This window comes from Saimiri boliviensis, chromosome 10 (assembly GCF_048565385.1).
Source record: "Saimiri boliviensis isolate mSaiBol1 chromosome 10, mSaiBol1.pri, whole genome shotgun sequence".
Taxonomy (NCBI): Eukaryota; Metazoa; Chordata; class Mammalia; order Primates; family Cebidae; genus Saimiri; species Saimiri boliviensis.
Window position 1 is genome coordinate 48,632,165 of NC_133458.1, and position 23,619 is coordinate 48,655,783.

At 39.7% G+C, this 23,619-nt stretch overlaps 1 protein-coding gene across 1 annotated transcript in view; it reads left to right on the forward strand.

Annotated features, from left to right (window-relative positions):
• LAMB4 (laminin subunit beta 4) overlaps window positions 1-23,619 on the forward strand; it is a 111,689-nt gene that overhangs the window by 82,417 nt on the left and 5,653 nt on the right. The window contains exons 28-33 of the mRNA XM_003921091.4: window positions 1,106-1,311; window positions 2,856-3,059; window positions 8,131-8,275; window positions 13,882-14,089; window positions 17,618-17,756; window positions 21,836-22,009. Of these exons, the coding sequence (XP_003921140.3) occupies window positions 1,106-1,311; window positions 2,856-3,059; window positions 8,131-8,275; window positions 13,882-14,089; window positions 17,618-17,756; window positions 21,836-22,009 (1,076 nt within the window). The remainder of the gene's footprint in view (window positions 1-1,105; window positions 1,312-2,855; window positions 3,060-8,130; window positions 8,276-13,881; window positions 14,090-17,617; window positions 17,757-21,835; window positions 22,010-23,619) is intronic.

The following is a 23,619-nucleotide window of genomic DNA, read 5'->3' on the forward strand; positions in this document are numbered from 1 at the left end:
AAGGTATGCTTGTCTCCTGCCTGGATTATGGTTCTATAGGCAGTAAAGGTCAAGACTGTGGGCCTCTGGTTCCTAAAATATGGAGTTATAGCTTAAAGCCCTAATATACTATAAATTACATTAAAATATACCATATATATGATATTACTTTCACAAATTTGTATTAATAATGCAAACATTGAAAAGATAGAGTGGTGCCTAAGAACACAGGCTGTAGAGTCAAAACACCGTGGGTTCACACCCTGGCTTCATCTCTTACTATCAATGAGAACTTAGGCAAATAACTTTCCTCAACAGAGCCTCAGTTTCCTTATTTGTAAAATGAAGATGATCATATTAAAGAGCATTTCACACTTGATGGGAAGTATAGTACAGGCACCTGCAAAGCACGCAACTAGCTGTTTGTTAGCTATTGTTATCAGCCTCAAGATCAGGTTCAGGAAACTGCAGCATCAGGGTGAATCCTGCCCACAGCCTGTCTTCGTGCATACTGCTTCAATTGAACACAATCTTACCTCTTTATTTATATACGGCCTGTAGCTACTTTCAGTCTACAATGGCAGAGGTGAATAGTTGTAACAGAAATGCTCTGGCCAGCAAAGCCTAAAATGTTAATTATTTGGCCTTTGCAGAAAGTTTGTCAATTCCTGCTCTATAGAGTTAAGTAAATTTAGTTGGTTTATCATATTTGAGTGTATGTAGGTATTCATAGTTAATACCTTATATTTGTGGAAAATATTTACAGAATATATTCATACTTTCTCAATTCTCTCAAATTATTATCACCAATTTACAGAGAAAGAAACAAAATATAAGAGATGAACTGATTTGCTCAAGGGTATGCTCAGGCAGTAACAGGTGAATCCAGGACTCACACCACACCTGTGGACTTAAATCTCAATGCTCTGTATCTATCTATCTGTATTTATTATACTATAGCTAATCTTTTTCCCCATCAAATGCAAACTCAAGGAAGAAGATGTTGAAATTTTATAGTGATAATTGAAACCAAGATAGTAGCCAAATTGTAGAATGATTATCTTAATAACTGATAATATAATTTCATTTTTTTCACAAAATTTACCTTCAATTTGCATTGATGCAGACTCTTCAGAAAACATCAAGAAATATTATCACATATCATCATCTGCTGAAAAGAAAATTAATGAAATTAGTTCCACCATTAATGCCTCTGCAAATACCAGGAATGACTTACTTACCATCTTAGATACACTAACCTCAAAAGGAAACTTGTCATTGGAAAAATTAAAGCAGATTAAGATACCAGATATCCAAATATTGAATGAAAAGGTAAGTATTCATGATGGTAAGGTCAAAACATTTGTGGTTTTTACTTGGCATATGGACCTCTTTAATGGTATTTCCCTAGCTTACATTTAAAAAATTTTTATTATATATTATAAATACATAAACATATGTATATATGAAATATGTTTTATTATATACTATAAAAAGCCATATTTTTATTTTTATTTAACTCAAGAATTGATCAAAGAGTAAAGATTGTGGCTTGATTTGATTATTTGATAATATTTACTATTTTTAGTAAATATATCTAAATGTTCAGTACAGGCATCTGAATATCTTCTCCTCTTGCTTCATCATAAGAAAAAGGATAATTATCTTAAAAGATTAAAAGGGGGCCGGATGCGGTGGTTCACGCCTGTAATCCCAGCACTTTGGGAGGCCAAGACGGGTTAATCACAAGGTCAGGAATTCAAGACCAGCCTGGCCAATATGGTGAAACCTCGTCTCTATTAAAAGTGGCAAAAAAATTAGCCAGGTATGGTGGCAGGCACCTGTAATCCCAACTACTCAGGAGGCTGAGGCAGAGAATTGCTTGAACCCGGGAGGCGGAGGTTGCGGTGAACCAAGATCACACCACTGTACTCCAGCCTGGGTGACAGAATGAGACTCTGTCTCAAAATAAATAAATAAGTAAAAAGAAAAGAATAAAAAGTTCAGGCTGGATGTGGTGGCTCACACCTGTAATCCCAGCACTTTGTGAGGCTGAGGTAGGCAGGTTACTTGAGGCCAGGAGTTCAAGACCAGTCTGGCCAATATGGTGAAACCCATGTCTACAAAAAACACAAAAATTAGCTGGGCCTGGTGGCGCAGACCTGTAATCCCAGCTGCTCGGGAGGTTGAGGCAGGAGAATCGCTTGAACCTGGGAGGTGCAGGTTGCAGTGAGCGGAGATGGCACCCCTGCACTCCAGCCTGGGCGAGAGAAGGAGACTCCATCTCAATAAATTAAGTAATTAATTTAAAAAGTGAAACTAACATATAATTCCTAAAAGTGCAACTATTTTCTCAAAAAATTAGAAATACAAAATGACAGATTGGGGCACGATACTGATAAGTAATTTAGATGTTTTGTTACCTAGGAAATGTTTAATGGGTCACCCCAATGTACCAAGGATGAACAACTATTTAAGAAAACATATGAGTAAAGCAATGCCTCAACTCAATGAGTCTGGATGGCATTAGAAAGAACTCTGATGACCAGGCGCAGTGGCTCATGCCTGTAATCTCAGCACCTTGGGAGGCCAAGGTGGTTCGATCACCTGAGGTCAGGAGTTTGAGAGCAGCCTGACCAAAATGGTGAAACCCCATCTCTACTAAAAATACAAAAAATTGGCCAGGCATGATGGTGGCCACCTATAATCCCAGCTACTTGGGAGGCTGAGGCAGGAGTCTCAAGGCAGGTGTTGCAGTGAGCTGAGGTCATGCCATTGCACCCCAGCCTGGGCAACAAGAATGACATTCTGTCTCCAAAAATAAAAAAAGCTCTGACAACAAGTTGCTATTTAATGTAAATCATTTCTCTTGCAAGGTGTGCGGAGATCCAGGAAATGTGCCCTGTATGCTCTTGCCCTGTGGTGGTGCTCTCTGCACGGGCCGGGAGGGGCACAGGCAGTGTGAGGGTCCTGGCTGTCAGGGCTCCCTGACCGTCTCTACAAATGCCCTCCAAAAAGCCCAGGAAGCAAAATCCATGATTCATAATTTGGACAAACAGGTTTATGGGCTGAAGAATCAGGTAAATATCTTCTCTTGCTTTATTTGTAAAGTTATAGTGATAAAGAAGCAAACTGTTTTAAAATTTATAAAACTGCCATATAACTTCCAAGTGAGAAGATAGATTCTAGATATTTGGTGATATTCTAGATGTTACTTATGCCTGAAAATATAGGATAAAATTATAGATTGTAGGGTCCAGCCCTACAGGGTTCTATGAGCCACTCCTGGCTGGTGCAAAGATGAGAAATTGTAGAAATAAAGGCGACTGGGGCAGGGTAGATAGGGCATGGCAGTGATAGGGTCAAGTACATCACGTGTCATTCAGGTAGGGGCTTAGGAATTTCTGGCACCCAAAGTGATGTAAGGAACATAATGCATCAGCTTGATAAATATTTTTCCATACTTATCAAGAAAGAACTAAAACATTAAGATTTGTATTACTATTACTGATTATCTTTTCTAAGACAAAAGGAACCAGGTGCAGAGGTAGAATGTGAGAGTAGACATGGAACGTGACAACTGAAGCACAGCATCACATAGAGACAGTTAAGCCCCCGGATGTCTGCGGGCCTGCCTGACAGCCGCCAGGCCTTACCACAAGAACTTGGAGAAGCGGAGTTTTCTCCAGACTTCCCCAGGAAGGAGATGTCTCGGCCATTTTGGATGTCTCCTTCCCTAGCTGGCTAAACAGCGGGCGCTTTCCCAGTGCTGGCACAGCCTAGCCGCCCTCCAGCAGCCCTCATGCGGGCATGACAGAGGGCTTAGAGCATCTCGCCTTAGTGTCATTCATTTAACAATGTCACCCCAGGTTCACACTTCCGACCTGAGAGACATTAGTAAAAGAATTAAGATCGCCGGGCGCGGTGGCTCAAGCCTGTAATCCCAGCACTTTGGGAGGCCGAGGCGGGTGGATCACGAGGTCGAGAGATCGAGACCATCCCGGTCAACATGGTGAAACCCCGTCTCTACTAAAAATACAAAAAATTAGCTGGGCATGGTGGCACGTGCCTGTAATCCCAGCTACTCAGGAGGCTGAGGCAGGAGAATTGCCTGAGCCCAGGAGGCGGAGGTTGCGGTGAGCCGAGATCGCGCCATTGCACTCCAGCCTGGGTAACAAGAGTGAAACTCCGTCTTAAAAAAAAAAAAAAAAGAATTAAGATCACCTATGAATAACTAAGATCACATATAAATAACTAATAACTGCTACGGTTATATTTCTAGTTACTTTCTTCTTCATCATTTGCATGGAAATAGGCTGAGGCCTTTTACTTCTGCCTTGGTGCTTATGGGATCTCCCCCCTACAATAGACAATGTATATAAATGTATCTTTAGAAATAGAGGTGAGCCGGGCGCGGTGGCTCAAGCCTGTAATCCCAGCACTTTGGGAGGCCGAGGCGGGTGGATCACGAGGTCGAGAGATCGAGGCCATCCTGGTCAACATGGTGAAACCCCGTCTCTACTAAAAATACAAAAAAATTAGCTGGGCATGGTGGCACGTGCCTGTAATCCCAGCTACTCAGGAGGCTGAGGCAGGAGAATTGCCTGAACCCAGGAGGCGGAGGTTGCGGTGAGCCGAGATCGCGCCATTGCACTCCAGCCTGGGTAACAAGAGCAAAACTCCGTCTCAAAAAAAAAAAGAAAAGAAAAGAAATAGAGGTGAATATTGATCTATTTCCTTTTATATATATGTATTCAGTTGACTCTTGAACAACATGGAGGTTAGGGGCACCAAGCCCCCACTCCACAATTGAAAATTCATGTATAACTTTTGACTCCCCCAAAACTTAACGGCTAATAGCTCACTGTTGACTGGAAGCCTTACCCACAACTTAAATAGTAAATTAACATATATTTATGTATGTATTGCATAAAGTAAGCTAGAGATGAGAATATTATCAGGAAAATCACAAGGAAGAGAAAATACACTTACTAGTCATTGAGAGGAAATAGGTGACCATAAAGGTCTTCGTCATCATCTTCACATTGAGTAGACCAAGGAGGAGGAAAAAGGGGGATTAGTCTTGCTGTCCCAGAGGTGGCAGAGGCCGAGGAGGTGGAAGAGGAGGCACAAGAGGCAGGCATACTCAGTGTAAGTTTCGTTGAAAAAAATTTCTGTGTAAGTGGGTGTGTGCAATTCCAACCTGTGTCATTCAGAGGTCAATTGTGTGTGTAAAGAGAAAAGAATTCAAAATATATTATCATAGGTCATAGATTCATGTGGACATGTTTGTTTACAGCAAAAACTATATAGAAATGACAAGACTCCAAGCCTTAAAAATTTGAAAACAGGCCAGGAGTAGTGGGTCGCACCTATAATTCTAGCACTTTGGGAGGCCAAGGCAGGAGAATCCCTTGAGCCCAGGGGTTCAAGACCTGCCTGGGGAACAGAGATAGGTGACCCTATCTCTATTTTATAAAATAATAATAATAATAAAAATATAAATAAACTCAATCTCTCAAAGCAAAGAATAATTGTTCATAAATTCATAAATATGTAAGGGTATATTTGAAATTCTACTAATTATATAAATTGTAATGTTAGAATTTAATGTCAGAAAATAGCTTAATAGGAATTAAACTGTGCCTTAAACTCATTCCCCTGTTGATAGACTGATAAAGTTATTTTAACATTTAAATTCCTTATAATTAAATCTATAATAATTTGAAATAATTTCATTTACTTTTCTGGTCATATTTATAAATGAGCATCATTTTAAAGTACCTGGTTTACTTTAGGCTTTTTGTTTAAGAATGCATTTTATTCTCTGGTTTGAAAACAAGATAGTGGTGTGCTCCCCAGTCTGTTTCTTTTTTGACATTCTGACAAGGAAGAAAAAGCTTTTAAAAGAGCTGAATTTTTTACCACTATATGTTTAATATTATATCAGTAAGCATTCTTGTTTGCAAGCAAAAAAAAGGCCACTCCTGAACAAAAAGGAAATATATGTAAGGACATCTGGGTCTCAAACTCCAGTAAAGGATAGATGGTCAAGCTTGGGAATGGGATGAAAATCACAGCCAGGATACATGCAAACACTCACACTCACACACACATACACACACACACACACACACACACACACACACACCCTATATACTTGAGCAAGCATCTGATTAGCCAATCTGGAACACATCCCTACATAAATATTGAAAGTTTACTTACATAGTCACAATTCTATATTGCCACATCCTTTTCCATTAACATGTGGTTCTTCATTGCTTTAACAAATATCCATTGAGCATCTACTATGTGCCAGGCATCCATCTCCAAGCTGAGAATACAGCAGCAAACATGGCAATGTAAATCCTGGTCTTATGTCCCAGTGTTTAAAACATCCCTTAATTGTTTAATATAATTTTAAACTATTATATTGCTCCTTCTTAAAAAAAAAAAAAGTAGAAATTTCACCCTCATTTAAAGGAGTCCTGATTGCCACTCGATTATATTATTAAGTCAACAATATGTTAAGCTATCAGTGCTAAAAGATTATCCTTGAAATCCATATTAGCAGAATCTAGTTTAATCAGCACAAAAATGGAGAACTGGAAAATGATGAGAGGGGACGTCATGTTGATAAAATGGTGTGCTGTTTTCCTCTTGATTAGAAGGAGGAAGAGTGCCAGAAGAGATTGTGAGAGAATTCTCAGGAGTCAATTGTGACAGAAGATGGATTGCAGAGGGATGTTTCAAGAGTGAAGTAATTTCATGATCTCTTTCTTTCTGAACATGGTATCAACTAATCCATGCTGAGATTTCCTCTGTATCACTTGGTGCTTTGCTGCCCAGTGTATTTTATTTCTGGAATTCTCATTTTACTGCAATCCATTCTTACTGCTATCCATTTTAAAGCTAAGAAAGTTCTAGAGAATTAAGTATCAACTCTGAAAAAAAAAAAGATACACATTGTTAATCAAGTAAATACTATTTTATCATATGCAAATGACTATAATTTAAATCCTTTTCCTACAAATCTGTATGGCTCAAATTAAGCAGGCTCCTTTTGTGGGGAAATAAAGGGATTTTTTTTTTTTTTTTTTTTTGAGACAAGAATTTCACTCTGTCTGGCCCAGGTTGGAGTGCAGTGGCACGCTCTTGGCTCACTGCAACCTCTGCCTCCTGGATTCAAGCAATTCTCCTGCCTTAGCCTCCTGAGTAGCTGGGATTATGGGCATGCACCACCATGCCTGGCTAATTTTGGCATTTTTAGTAGAGACAGGGTTTCACCATGTTGTCCAGGCTGGTCTCAAACTCCTGACCTCAACCAATCTGTCCGCCTTGGCCTACCAAAGTGCTGGGGACTACAGGCATGAGCCACTATGCCCGTTGGATTTTTTTTCATGCTAATTATGTTTGATCCTAATTAGCCCTACTTCTGTCATAATTAATTTATTCAATAAAGCTCAGCTTGTTGGCAGTATTGTCCTATTGCTTCTGGGTTTTATCTCTCTCTCTAATTTGTTGGAATCCCAAGAAAAAGTCCATGACCTTTCTCAGATCACACAATTAAGAATTTGCACTTCTAGTTCGCTAGCCTATTATTTCCATCATTCCTCTACCAAGAGTACAAAGTGTCTGGAATTTATCTTTGTAGCCCACTCTCAGTTCAAGCTCATTTATTAAGAGGAGGAATGCTTTTTTATTAGTTTTCAAGGAAAGTAGGTTACTTGAATTTGAGGAATGTTTAGAAGAGTAACATTTTAACTTACATAAAAGAAAATGCCCTCAACCTATTAAACATGATGACCACTGCAGGAGAGTAGTCCTATGTAATTTCTGTGAAAGTTGTTGGTATTATAGAATGCTGAAGCCCCATTAAAACAAAATTTATATTTTAGACTTATATTAGAAAAATTCATTAGTGCTTGGCCAATAGTGTTCTAAAAGATAAATTAGTGACATCAAGAAAACCTGTTAATGAGAAGAGATAATAATCACCTTGTAAAAGATTCCTTGCAAATGAATGTATGGTTTATCTAGACTTCTATCTAGTTTTTAGGGACAGTTTTATTTGGTCCAGCTAAGTAATTAAACATCAAAGAACATGCCTAATTGTTGAGTATTTTCTTCATTGTGTTTTTCTCATTCCAGATCAAAAATATAAGTAAACTGGCAGAAGTCTCCAAAAACAATGTCTTACAGCTAAGGGAAAAACTGGGTAATATAAAAAACCAAAGTGACTCTGAAGAAGAAAAAATAAGTCTCTTCATCAAAAAAGTGAAAAACTTTTTGTTAGGTAATTTTTAAAACTATATTAGTACTAGTTCTTGTTTTTTTCTCCTTTTTAATGTATATTCAAACATCATAGCCAGTTCCAAATTATATTAATTGGAAATGACAAGCCTAAATCAGAAAAATGATACTCCCTTTGGTTTTTAATTCCTTAATGAGAGTAATCTCAAAATACCAACTCTGTGCCAAAAAATTATGGCTTTCTGTTAAAGATAAATGTAGTAACAAAGGCTAGAATTTAGTTAAAATTCCAAACACATGAACTTTGTGTTTAAAGTTATTTTATGTGGTTTTTCGGATTCCCTAACATCAGGATTCAGTCATTTTCTTTGCTGACAGAAATGATATGAGATCAAAATATGCTGAATTTTAGTTAGATATCAAATATCATAGTGAGTTGGCATCTAAAAAATTTATTATTAGCTATTATTGACTATTTTTCAGTTTTCTTTTGTTGGTTCTCTGTGACTGACCAAAAGTAACTATTCGATTTATTATACATTATGCCTTACTTTGGGAAAGGCTCATTTTAAACTCCAGAGAATTAATAAAGATTTTGAAAATCAAGGGCTGAAGCTGGAAATTGACCTGAAATCTCACTCTTCACACACACACACACACACACACACACACACACACACACACACACAGAGAGAGAGAGAGAGAGATGATTAATCTTAAATAGCTTTCTTTTTCATAATCATTTTCCAAATTCAATAATTTAACATTTTACACGTGAATTGACAGTTGAAGCATCCATTACAATCTCTTCAATCACTTCATTATTCTACTTAATATGTATGAGAGACCCCTGTGGCCAAGATTTTGTTTCGTTTCGTTTTGTTTGTTTTCTTATCTCAATGTTTCTAGAAATTGTATTGGCAGCTTCTAGCCATTATTTTCAAGATAAACAAAAATTAGGTGGAAATTACCTTTGACAGAAATAATCAATAAAAATGAATGGGGTAGAATCAGTCTACTGGACATTTTGTTTGTTCAAAAGCGAACTTTCAATGAGTAAGCTGGATGAATCAGTATTGACCAGACCTGGATCTAGGATTAGGCTGGGCTGAGATGGCACCAAAACAAACATCAAAATCAGAATTGCTAAACTAATTGCATGAACTGGTGGAATAGGGCCTACGTGACCTCCTTGCTTCCTAGTTTGCTGGGTTATTGAGCTGTCCTCTTATTACTTATTCTTCCTTGTTACTGAATAAACTTCTAATAACTATTTTACTTTAGTTAACTTGAAGAATTGAAAGAATTGTATGTCCATATTATTATAACTAAAGGCATAGAGAAAAATCCTTTTTCATACGAGAAATTTCTTACTGCTCAGTGTCTCAAGAGCCCTGGTGACCAGGAAACTTCATGCCTTGCTGTGCCCTCCACCCACACCCTGCTTCTCCTCTTTGCCTGGCTATAAAGCCCCAATAAAATCATCATTACATTAGATGATGCCCATACTATTCAGCTCTTCTTTGAGCACCTTAATATTTTTATTGAAATCTGAATGCCCTATTAACAAAGGGATGTGTCACTTCTCCTGAAACTTCCATATATAAAAATTTGAATCTGTAATCTCATAATAAATACCAATAACTATCTGATGAATGAATAAGTGGCTGAAGTAAATTCACTTATCATTAGAACTTTTTAAAGAACTTTTAAGTTCAGGGTTACATGTGCAGGTATGTGAACTTGAGTCATAGGGGTTTGTTGTACAGATTATTTCATCACCCAGGTATTAAGCTTAGAACCCATTAGTTATTTCCTCTGATCCTGTCCTTCCTCTCACCCTCCACCTTCTAAAAGGCCCAGTGTGTGTTCTTCCCCTCTATGTGCCCATGTGTTCTCATCATTTAGCTCCCATTTATAAGTGAGAACAGGCAATATTTGGTTTTCTGCTCCTGTGGTAGTTAGCTAAGGATAATGACCTTCAGCTCTATCCATGTTCTAGCAAAGGACATGATCTCATTCTTTTCTATGGGTACATAGCATCTGTGATGTATATCTACCACATTTTCTTTATCCATTCTATCATTGATGGGCATTTAGGTTGATACCATTGTGAATAGTGCTGCAATGAACATACATGTGAATGTGTCTTTATGATAGAATGATGTCTAATCCTTTGGGTGTATACCCAGTAATGAGATTCCTGGGTCAAATTGTAATTCTTTTTTTAGGTTTTTGAGGAATCGCCACACTGTTTTCCACAATGGTCAAACTAATTTGCACTCCCAACAACAGTGTATAAGTGTTTCTTTCTCTCTGTAATCTCACCAGCACCTCTTATTTTTTGACTTTTTAATAATCACCATTCAGACTGGTGTGAGATGGTGTTTCATTGTGGTTTTCATTTGCATTTCTCTAATGATCAGTGATGTTGAGATTTTTTTCATATACTTTCATATACTTGTTGGCCCCGTGAATGTCTTCTTTTGAAAAGTATCTGTTTATGTCCTTTGCCTACTTTTTAAGGTTTTTTTTTCTTGTAAATTTGTTTAAGTTCCTTATAGATGCTGGATATTAGACCTTTGTCAGATGCATAGTTTGCAAACATTTTCTACCATTCTGTAGGTTGTGCTTCCTCTGTTGATAGTTTCTTTTGCTATACAGAAGCTCTTTAATTAGATTCCATTTCTCAATTTTTGCTTTTGTTGAAATCACTTTTGGCATCTTTATCATGAAATCTGTGCCCATACCTATGTCCTGAATAATATTGCCTACATTGTCTTCCAAAGTTTTTACAGTTTTGGGTTTTACATTTAGGTCTTTAATCCGTCTTGAGTTAATTTTTGTATAAGATGTAAAGATGGGGTCTAGTTTCAGTTTTCTGCATATGTTACCCCAGCACCATTTATTGAATAGGACGTATTTCCCCTTTTCTTGGTTTTGTTGACTTTGTTGAAGACCAGATAGTTGTAGGTGTGTGGACTTATTTGTGGGCTGTCTATTCAGTTCCATTGGTCTATGTATCTGTTTCTGTACCAGCACCATGCTGTTTTGGTTACTCCAGTCCTGTATTACAGTTTGAAGTCAGATAGCATGGTGCATCTAGCTGTATTCATTTTGCTTAGGATTGCCTTGGCTAGTTAAGCTCTTTTTTGGTTCCATGTGAACTTTAACATAGTTTTTTCTAGTTCTGTGAAGATTGTTATTGATGATTTGATAAGAATAATATTCAATCTGTACATTGTTTTGGGCAGTATAGCCACTTTTATGATACTGATTCTTCCTATCTATGAGCATGGAATCTTTTTCCATTTGTTTGAGTTGTCTCTGTATTCTTTGATCAGTGTTTTTTAGTTCTCCTTGTAGAGATCTTTCACCTCCCCAGTTAGCTATATTCTTAGGTATTTTTACTCTTTTTGTGGTAATTTTGAATGAGATTGTGTTCCTTGTTTGGCTCATGGCTTGACTGTTGTTGATGTATAGGAATGCTAGTGATTTTTGTACATTGATTTTGTATCCTGAGACTTTACTGAAGTTATCAGCTTAAGGAGCTTTTGGGCCAAGACTATGGGGTTTTCTAGATATAGGATCATACCATCTGCAAACAGGGACAGTTTGACTTCCACTCTTCCTATTTGGGTGTGCTTTATTCTTTCTCTTGCCTGGTTGCTTTGGCCAGGACTTCCAATACTATGTTGAACAGGAATGGTGAGAGAGGACATCTTTGTCTTGTGCTGGTTTTCACGGAAAATGCTTCCAGCTTTTGCACATTCAGTATGATACACTAGAACTTTTTTAATTAACAAGTTACTGTTTCTGGCCAGGTGCAGTGGCTCACACCTGTAATCCCAGCACTTTGGGAGGCCAAGGTGGACAGATCACCTGAGGTCAGGAGTTCGAGACCGACTCGGCCAATGTGGCAAAACCCTGTCTCTACTAAAAATACAAAATCAGCTGGACATGGTGGTGCGCACCTGTGATCCCAGCTACTCAGGAAGCTAAGACAGAAGAACCACTTGAACACGGGAGGCAAAGGTTGCAGAGCTGAGATCATGCCACTGCACTACAGATTGGGCAACAGAGCAACACTCTGTCTCAAAAAAAAAAAAGTACTGTTTCTTTAAAGAGCCAACTCCCCGAATCTATTTAAAATGTGGTTTTACTTTACTCACAAAAAGAGTTCTTGTCATATTGCTTGAAAAATAACACAGAAAGGAAAATATTTCATTTATATTAAGAAAAGTAGCTAAAGCAAAATTACTACCAGCAGACTCTATACTCGTGTCATATCATATGCCAAAATTCTTTTTTGGCTCCTACTATTCTCTGAACAAAGTCTAAGTTCCTTATCCTCTGACACAAGGACTTGTGCCAACTGCTTCCAGTGCTGCTAAGCACACTACTCTCCTGCCAATAGTGATCCAGGCACTGTTTCTTGTACCACCCTGAGCTCCAGCTCCTGTGATTCTCTCAATTTAGAATGCCTCTTACCCCTCCCCAGGCCCCACGGTCTCCACAAGTTTAATCTGCTGTCCTCCCAGGGCCAGTTTCAATGCATCTGAAGTCCTTCCTGGAGTATTTTCTCCTTCCCCTGAACCCGATAGCATTTTGCCTTATATTGATCACTTCTGTTCCTATGTGATCAATATTTGTATGCAATGACACATAGATCTTCACCTGACAGCAAGCCCCCTGAGGATAAGAGCCACATCTAGTTCATCTCTGGCTTCCCTATGGGAATTATAGGTGTTCAGTAAGTCACTGGAGAGTGACAAATGCTGTTGCTCTAACACAGGGGTGTCCAAGCTTGGCTTCCCTGCGCCACATTGAAAGAAGAATTGTCTTGAGCTACACATAAAATATACTAACACTAACAATAGCTGATGAGCTAAAAATAAAAATAAAATCACAAAAAATCTCATAATGTTTTAAGAAAGTTTACGAATGTGTGTTGGGCCACATTCAAAGCCATCCTGGGTCATCACGTGTGGCCCCTGGGCTGTGGGTCAGACAAGCTTGCTCTAATAGTCCATTTTATACTTTAGTTCTCAACAGAGGCCAAATTTGCTTTTCTGGAAAGTAGAGCATGGATGTATTTAAAACTTTATTTGTAACATGCTATTAACACGTTACTTTACTTTGTGTTGTCTCACTCCAATCCCAGAATACGCCTTTGAGTTGTAGCATCAGGTATAGTTACCCAGTTATATAGATGAGCAAAAATTGTGACCGGAATCCAGTTTTGTTGACTTCACACCCAGTGCTTCCTTACTGTCTCATTCACTGTGCTTACATTTTCATGACAGGTATCTAAACATTTTCGTTGCTTTTGAATCTGTACTTATAATAAATCATTCTTAGGACATTTTGTAGAATACACACAATGTTCCAAGTCTTTAGTATTTTGTTTTTCCAACAAGCATTTGTTCAGCAAGTATGCAGCGCTCAGTGAGCAATATTTCATCCAGACAGAAGGGACAGCTGAGGATGAAGAAGAGTCTATGGGACACCTACAATCTAAGCCCTGTATTCTAGAGACTCATAATCAAATGCAAGTGCATCTGGCTGAGACATCATTGTGGTTATACTTTTAAGGTACCGTGTTTGTTAAGGAGATGTGATTACCTAAAACCCTCCTTCTTATTTAAGAGGAAGATGTGCCTCCAGAAGACATAGAGAAGGTTGCAAATAGTGTGCTTGACATTCACCTACCAATTCCATCCCCGAATCTAATCGATGAACTTGACAAAGTACGGAAACGTATGCAGCTCTGTGTGGATTACAGGACAGATGAAAACAGGCTAAATAAAGAAGCAGATGGACCCCAGAAGCTTTTGGTGAAGGCCAAAGCAGTGGAGTAAGTACTGTATTAATATTCTTATCTTGCTCTAACAGACCATCTGCTGAAAGGACATCTGAAAATATTTGCCAAGGGAGCTGTAATATTCAAATGAAATTACCTTCTGATAGTTCAGTGTCCACACTGAGAGCTGAACTCTCTGTGGAGGTTTCCCGGGAAGCTGGGTGACTGGGCGGCAGGGTTCAGGGATGCTTTCTTCCTGTTTTCTTAGACTCAAAATACCTTTCCAATGGCCATTACCTTTCTATACCAATGCATACCAATAAATGTTAAATACTCATTGTATGCCAATATTTTAACAGGTGGTTGGAATACTGGTACAGTTTTTCCAGTATTACAGTTGCTATTTTCTAAGTTTACTACACTAAGCAGCACTTTGAAATAAAAATTTTTTTTAAGTCTGATATTGGCCAGGCACGGTGGGTCACGCCTGTAATTCCAGCACTTTGGTAGACCAAGGCGGACAGATCACGAGGTCAGGAGTTTGAGACCAGCCTGGCCAACATGCTGAAACCCCGTCTCTATTTTTAATAAGTCTGATATTTCACTCCCTCAGTACATTCTCAGTAAAAAGACATTAGTTGGTGCAATAGTAATTGCGGTTTTTGCCATTGGAAGTAGTGCCATTTACTTTCAATGGCAAAAACCACAATTACTTTTGCACCAACCCAATATAATGATGGCAAACAGAAGAAATGAACACTAGAGCTCCAAGAGTACTGAAAGACTAAAATGATATCTATGGTATACAGAGTTCACTAACTCTTACCTTTATCTTGTTGACTTAGCCAAGCCAAAAAGAAAATCCGTTTTGAAGGGCCAGGTGCAGTGGCTCATGCCTGTAATCCCAGCACTTTGGGAGGCCAAGGTGGGCAGATCACGAGGTCAGGAGTTTGAGACCAGCCTGACCAACGTAGTGAAACCCTGTCTCTACTAAAAACACAAAAATTAGCTAGGCACGGTGATGTGTGCCTATAATCCCAGCTACTCAGGAGGCTGAGGCAGGAGAATTGCTTGAACCCAAGAGGCGGAGGATGCAGTGAGCTGAGATCACACCATTGCACTCCAGCCTGGGCAACAGAGTGAGACTTTGTCTCAAAAAAAAAAAAAAAAAAAAAAAGGCCGGGCGCGGTGGCTCAAGCCTGTAATCCCAGCACTTTGGGAGGCCGAGGCGGGTGGATCACGAGGTTGAGAGATCGAGACCATCCTGGTCAACATGGTGAAACCCCGTCTCTACTAAAAATACAAAAAATTAGCTGGGCATGATGGCTCGTGCCTGTAATCCCAGCTACTCAGGAGGCTGAGCCAGGAGAATCGCCTGAACCCAGGAGGCGGAGGTTGCAGTGAGCCGAGATTGCGCCATTGCACTCCAGCCTGGGTAACAAGAGTGAAACTCCGTCTCAAAAAAAAAAAAAAAAAGAAAAGAAAAGCCATGTTGATGTTTGTATGAGTATGGGTGGTGTGGGTCAGAGTTACAGGATCAGTTAGGTGGTGGTAACATCATCAGCACCCACCATCACTGAGATCTGAGCTGTTGTCACTATCTCGTCATCCATGTGTACAAATGAAGTACAGCAGATTTATCCAAAATCCAACCTCTTCCAGGTTTAATATTTAAAACCAGGAAGATTAAGTAACTGCACAAAAATTACTTAAAGTTTAAGTAATCATGCAGAAATTTAAAATGATGCTGACTGGCTAGGCACAGTGGCTCAGGCCTATAATCCCAGCACTTTGGGAGGCCAAGGCAGGTGGATTACTTGAGGCCAGGAGTTCAAGACCAGCCTGGCCAACATGGTGAAACCCCATCGCTACTAAAAATACAAAAATTAGCCAGTGTGGTGGTGTGCACCTGTAATCCCAGCTACTCAGGAGTCTGAGGCAGAGAATTGCTTGAACCTGGGAGGCGGAGGCAGCAGTGAATCGATATGGCACCACTACACTCTAGCCTGGGCGACAGAGGGAGATTCCATCTCAAAATAAAGAAAAATTATGTTGATGAAGGATGTTTAATAGCAGGCAGAGATTCTTACAGTGCAATGGTAATGCTGTCAAAAAGTAGGTAACGCCAAACTGAACAGAAAATTGAAAAAAAAAAAGCAGGTATCAATTTACACATGAAAGAGGATCTCAATCATGAAAATAAAAATCTGCTACAATATGCTTATATTTTAAAAGATGGCAAAATTGCTGGTAATTTTTTTCTTACTTTTTTTTTCTTTTGGTGTAAATTTTTTTCTAAAATTGCTACAAAAAGCAGTACATTGAATTTTTTTTTTTTTTTTTTTTTGAGACAAGATCTTGTTCTGCATCCGGGTTGGAGTACAGTGGCATGATCTCAGCTCACTGCAACCTCCACCTCCTGGGTTACAGCTATTCTCATGCCTCAGCCTTCTGAGCAGCTGGGATTACAAGCATGTGCCATCATATCCAGCTAATTGTTTGTAATTTTAGTAGCAGTGGGGTTTCACTATATTGGCCAGGCTGGTCTCAAATTCCTGGCCTCAAGCAATTCACCTGCCTCCACCTCCCAAGGTGCTGGGATTATAAATGTGAGCCACCACACCTGGCCTGCAGTAGTAAATTGAAAATCTAAAGGAAAAAAGAATACAATAAAAAGATAATGGTAGCAGGGAATTTTTTAAAAATGGACACTGGTGCCCTGGGAATGTTAGACAAATGAAACACTGGTGGCAGTGGGATGGTTAGGAGGGAAGGCTCCTGAAGTTCAGAAGGGGAAAGAGTGATTGCCACTGGGAGGAAAGGAGGGGCTGGGTGGTAAAGGGAACATTTTGCAATTTAGCGAACTCTGCTGTGGGCATACACACTTCTAACGATGCTTCTGCAAAGGTCTGTGTATATTCGCTCCCTCAGTACATTCTTCTCAAGGTGGTTTTGAGCCCACAGATCTAAGTATTTGGTGATTGTTGACTTGTGGTGAGTTCCTTTCTGCAGAATAGACTCTATCACTTGAAATGCTTGTGATTTTAACCTCTGACTGGGCTTCTGAGTGGCTGGAATGTCAGTGAGGCTTAACTAACTCTGAATAAACAAGCCTGAAAATGCAGAGCCTGTAGTCTATCTTTGCTTTCTGTGGGGCCTCTTGACCCTCCCAACCCCAACTCCAACGGAGATTTCGAAAATGTAGGTTACATTTGAGACATCAGGGAAACTGGAATTCACTGGGAATAGTTTTTATTTGCAAAGATGGATAGTTATATCCCCCTAAAACTCTCTGCTTATGACAAATAAAAACAAAAACAGAAACCAAGACCTATATCCTTAATTTCCATATCTAACAAAATCTGTATCTACTGGGTATGAACATATATGTGTGTAGGGTTTTTAAACTGGCATTTAAATATAATTATTTCTCAAAATGTAGACTTCAGCACTTTCTCTTGCTTAAAAGTAAATTTGCTTAATTCAGTAAAGTATTTGCTTGAGTCAAATGAACTCTCTCAACGTGAAATAAATGAATCATTTTATTTTTATCTAATCTGATATGTTAATATCTTACCTTAGGAAAGAAGCAAATGTTCTATTAAATCTTGACAAAACGTTGAACCAGTTGCAACACGCTCAAATCACTCAAGGACGGGCAGACTCTACCATCACACAGCTGACTGCTAATGTAGCAAAAATAAAAAAGAATCTGCTGCAGGTATTTGTCTTCTTTGAAACTAACCTGAAATATGTTTTGAGGGTAGCAACAGCACAGTAGTTTTTACGTATGCCAATGCTATGCTGGCTTTACGAGTCTGATGGGATTATTATGAGGATAAAATAAGATTTGGGTAGTATTATGCATGTATTTAATGTTCTACAGAGCACATCTCAGCATCATTGTATTAATTGTGACCAGTTCTGGAGTGGCACCAAGGCAGGTGCTAACACCAGCTTGTGAATGAGGAAACTAAGACTCAGGAAGTTTAGGTGATTGCCTAAGGCCACACAGCTAATTAGTGGTAGATATGAGGCCAGAGCATCTCTCTTCTGATATCAGGGAAAGGAATGGATGTTTTAAAATCTCACAAACCAGGCTAGACATGGTGGCTCACACCTGCAATCCCAGCACTTTGGGAGGCCAAGGCGGGTGGATCTTGAGGTCAGGAGATGGAGACTATCCTGGCTAACATGGTGAAACCCCATCTCTACTAAAAATACAAAAAATTAGTCAAGTGTTGTGGCACATGCCTACAGTCCCAGCTACTTGGGATATCGAGGCAGGAGAATTGCTTGAACCCAGGAGGTGGATGTTGCAGTGAACCGAGATCATGCCATTGCGCTCCAGCCTGGGTGACAGAGCGAGACACCATCTTGAACAACAACAACAAAAATGCTCACAAACCAAAGAAATGAGAGTTAGCTGTTGTAAGGTTCTTGTAATTAAATATGCATGAAATCTCATCAGAGCATACTAAAACTGAAAAAATATCTCATCCAAAAGGATATACTCCATCTGGCCAGGTGTGGTTGCTCACACCTGTAATCCCAGCACTTTGGGAGGCTGAGGTGGGCAGATCACCTAAATCAGTAGTTTGAGACCAGCCCGGCCAACATGGTGAAACCCTTTATCTATAAAAAATACAGAAATTAGCCAGGCATGGTGGCGGGTGCCTGTAATTCCAGCTAGTTGGGAGGCTAAGGCAGGAGAATCACTTGAACCCAGGAGGTGGAGGCAAAGGTTGCAGTGAGCCGAGATAGTGCCATTGCACCCCAGCCTGGGTAACAAGAGCAAAACTCCATCTCAGTGAAACTCTGTCTCAAAAAAAAAAGCAGAAAGCAACAGAACAGGAAGTAATACACCAGGAAATAAAGGAGTTGGATAGGAAAAGGTTGCATATATAGGGCAGCAAAAAGGAAGGTCCCAGGTTTTCCCCTCCTAGGCATATACTTAAAACAGGAGATGGCAAAACATGGTGACATGTTGTATTGTCTATAGCTGCTATTGCATTACAATGACAGAGAGTTAAATATTTGGGATAGAGACTTTATAGGCCACAAAGTATAAAGTACTTACTCTCTGGCCCTTTGCAGAAAAAGTTTACACCTTGCTGCTCTAGGCAAACCCCACATATGCCCAAGACTAAAGGAAGGGACTTCCATTCCTAAAAATATGGTGAACCAATACTCTAAGGAACTCTCATAGTCAAAAAAAAAAAAAAAAAAAAAAAAAAAAAAAACATCAAAATACTAGATTGGATATTTAGATTTTTTTTAATGCAGAGCTGAATTAGTGAAAATTTTGATAGTCTCAGAGGCCAAAAATAACAGAAAAGCATGAATCCAGAGGTAATCGAGCACTAATTGGACAGCAGGCAGCAGGCACCTGCCAATCCCTAGAGCATTTAAGCTTTGGGTTTTTAATGGTTGCCATGCATATAAGACATAAAACAAAGGCCACACAAGGAGGCAACAAGACTCTTGCACAGAACTGGGACCCCAAAAGGCAAAATCCTTAGTAAAATGTTAAAATCTCTCTTACACACAGACACACACAGAGCGAGTAGAGAAACTTGCCCCTGGGTTGGGGAGGAATATCTCCACGAAAATTTGCTAAGCATAAGCTGGCTCTCACACAATTTTGGGGCTACAATTTTACTACCCGGGTGGCCCCCCAAACCCTGGTGTCATTTGAGGTAGCCCTGGGCTGGTAGTGCTCCCAGATGCCTGGACGAAGCAAACAAAAACCCTTTCCAAAGGAATAACCTTAAAACCTAGCCATCAAGAATTTTCCCCAAACATGTAAAGAAACAAATGACCTTTATTTATTTTAATTTTTGGTTTTTTGTTTTTGAGATGAAGTCTCACTCTATCGCCCAGTCTGGAATGCAGTGGTGTGATCTCAGCTCACTGCAATCTTCACCTCCTGGGTTCAAGACTTCTCTTGCCTCAGCCTCCTGAGTAGCTGGGACTACAGGTGCATACCACCACACCCAGCTAATTCTTGTAATTTTAGTAGAGATGGAGTTTCACCATGTTGGCCAGGCTGGTCTCAAACTCCTGACCTCAACTGATCTACCTGCCTCGGCCTCCCAAGTGCTGAGATTACAGGCATGAGCCACTGCACCTGGCCACAAATTGCCTTTCAACAAGAGTCATCAGAAATAATGAACAATAAAATCAGGACACAAGAGGCAGAGGATATTACCATTATTGGATACAAAATACAAAACAAGACTGTTTACTATGTTTAAGAAAATCTAGGAAAGTATGACCAAGAAACGAGACAAGGGCTAACAAATAGCCAGCTATATTTGAAAAATATTTAAATAGGACTTCTAGCTATGATCAATATAATCACTGAAGTAAGAAACAAGCGTAAAATATTATTACTCTTTGTAAGGGGAAAAAAATTAGAAGCCACTTGCACCAGCTGGAGAATAGAAAAATACGTTGTTGTATGTTAATGCTTTAAACTGGTAAAAATGAATAAACCAGAGCTATATAGATTAGCTAAAATGACCTGCACAAGCAGAATTTTCATAACTTTTAATTTTAGAAAATCAACTTGCAGAAATATACAATATATTGTATAAGGTGAAAAAAATAAATACTATATATTGTTAGGAATACTGTATAGGTTGTAGAAAAAACCTGTAGAAATACACGGAATGACAAAAATTGGATTCGAGATAGTGGATGTCTCCGAGGGGAGTGAGAGAAGACATAATGGGAAGTGGCACGCTGAGGGCCTTAGCTCATTGTTAATATCTTATTCTTAAACTGACTGGTGAGTACATGGGTATTTGTTTTCTTTTTTTCTTTTTTTTCTTTTTTTTTTTTTTCTTTAAGACAGTGTCTTGCTCTGTCGCCCACTGCAACTTCCACCTCCTGGATTCCAGGGATTTTCCTGCCTCAGCCTCTCGAGTAGCTGGGACTGCAGGGGCATGCCACTATGCCCAGCTAATTTTTTGTATTTTTAGTAGAGATAGTGTTTCACCATGTTAGCCAGGATGGTCTTAATCTCCTGACCTCATGATCTGCCCACCTGACTTCTCAAAATGCTGGAATTACAGGTATGAGCCACCACACCCAGCCTATTTTTTCCTTTTTTCTCTCTCTCTTCTCTTTTTTTATTTGTTGTTGTTGAGACAAGGTATCTCTCTGTCACCTGGGCTGGAGTGCAGTGGTGCAATCGTAGCTTACTGCAGCCTCAACCTCCTGGGCTCAAGCAATCCTCCAGCCTCAGCCTCCTGCATGCTGGGGCTACAGGCATACACCACCATGCTAGGCTAACGTTGTATTTTTCAGACCTTTTTGTATATCTGAAATGTTTTATTATAACTTTTTTTTTTTTTTTTTGAGATGGAGTCTCACTCTGTCAACAGGCTGAAGGGCAGTGGCACAATCTCGGCTTACTGCAGCCTATACCTCCCAGGTTCAAGTGATTCTCCTGCCTCAGCCTCCCAAGTAGCTAGGACTACAGGCGTGCAGCACCACACCCAGCTAATTTTTGGATTTTAGTAGAGATGGGGTTTCACCATGTTGGTGAAGATGGTCTCCATCTCTTGATCTCATGATCCACCTGCCTCAGCCTCCCAAAGTGTTGGGATTACGGGTGTGAGCCACCACGCCCGGCCAGTTTTATTATAACATTTTAAATAAATGCAAGAGAAAAAGCGAACTATTTTCTTTTCCTTTACACCCAGCATATTTTTCAAGGGGTTAATATATCATTTATCTTCTTGTTTGTTTCATAAAGAGATCTTCCCTTTCTGGTCTTTAAATCAACAACAGGCTGAAAATCAAACCAGGGAAATGAAGAATGAGCTGGAGTTAGCAAAGCAGCAATCAGGGCTGGAGGATGGACTTTCCTTGCTGCAGACCAAGTTGCAAAGGCATCAAGACCACGCTGTCAATGCAAAAGTTCAGGCTGAATCTGCCCAACGCCAGGCTGAGAGTCTTAAAAAGGTCATTAGTTCTGCTACTGCCACCAAGAGAAGGAAAACAGTGCTTCTTTGAAAGTTAATCCTTTAACCCCAGATTTTTGTGCCATTTCTCAGTGTTTCCTTTAGTGCTGGTCCATGACTCAATGGTGTATCTTCGAGGGGATCCTAATGCACAAAGGATCTTCTATCTGTAGAAGGCAGAAGTCCCTGGTCAAATCATTTGGAGATTTGGAGTGTTTCCTCCCCCAACTCTGCTTTTTGGTTTTTTTGAGACAGAGTTTTGCTCTTGTTGTCCAGGGTGGAATGCAATGGCACGGTCTCGGCTCACCACAACCTCCACTTCCTGGGTTCAAGCAATTCTCCTGCCTCAACCTCCTGAGTAGCTGGGATTAAAGGCATGCATCACCACACCTGGCTAATTTTGTATTTTTAGTATAGACAGGGTTTCTCCATGTTGGCCAGGCTGGTCTCAAACTCCTAACCTCGGGTGATCTGCCCTTCTCGACCTTCCAAAGTGTTGGGATTACAGGCATGAGCCACTAAGTCCAGCTTCTCCCCCATCTCTCTATCCTATTACTCTTAGTGGTATCCTGTCAAATAGTCGATAAATCAAGTTTGCCCTGAACTACCAAACTTTCACAATTTATGTTGTTTGTCTGTATTGTATTTTCTCTCTATTCTCATTCAGTCACACAACATATAAAGAAAACAATAAGTGAAAGTCACCTGCCAAAGAGAATAGATCAAGTTACAAAAAATCAGAATGAGTTAATTAAACCTTTGTGGAAAGTGGCCCATTAATTTAGGTTGCTGAAAGAACCTATCAACTCATTTTCCTAGCAAGAAATCTTTGGTTGGTTGCATTAATATAGTTGCCTAACCAAAACAAAAATGTTAAGTGTTTTTACAATTGATCTCCTCTCCTGCTTTTAAGTCCAAATTTGCTGGGTAAATTTTCCACTAACAGGAATTGGGAACATTTTCTATGGAACAGAGATTGAGAAAGGTACTTTCTACTCACCCTGTTCCCACTTCCATATTTCATTTCTGGCTCTGGCCTTTATTCATCGACTTAAGCTTCCAGGTTGTCAACACACAAGCTAACCCAAAGATTTCCATTCTATTTCCAAGGGAGATCTCCATACTAACACTTCTCCTTCCCCTCCTGCCTCCCTTCTGACCTCATTTCTCTCTCACCTTTTTGCCAACCAAATAACATAACCTTGCTGTTTCTAAATCTTCATCACTCGCTCTGTCTTTCATTGTACATGTAAAACTGATCGACCAAACTGAACCAAAGATTTGTCAAGGATGGGACTGGGTCATTTCTGTCTTCTGTATATGCACCGTAACATAGCACAAGACAAACGGTGCCTCAGAAATAGTTGCCTTAATATGCAATAACTGCCAGACACGGTGGCTCATGCCTGTAATCTCAGCACTTTGGGAGGCCAAGGCAGGCAGATTATGAGGTCAAGAGATCGAGACTATCCTGGCTAACATGGTGAAACCCCATCTCTATGAAAAATACAAAAAATTAGGTGGGCTTGATGGCATGCACCTGTAATCCCAGCTACTTGGGAGGCTGAGACTGCAATGAGCAGAGATTGCGCCACTGCACTCCAGCCTGGT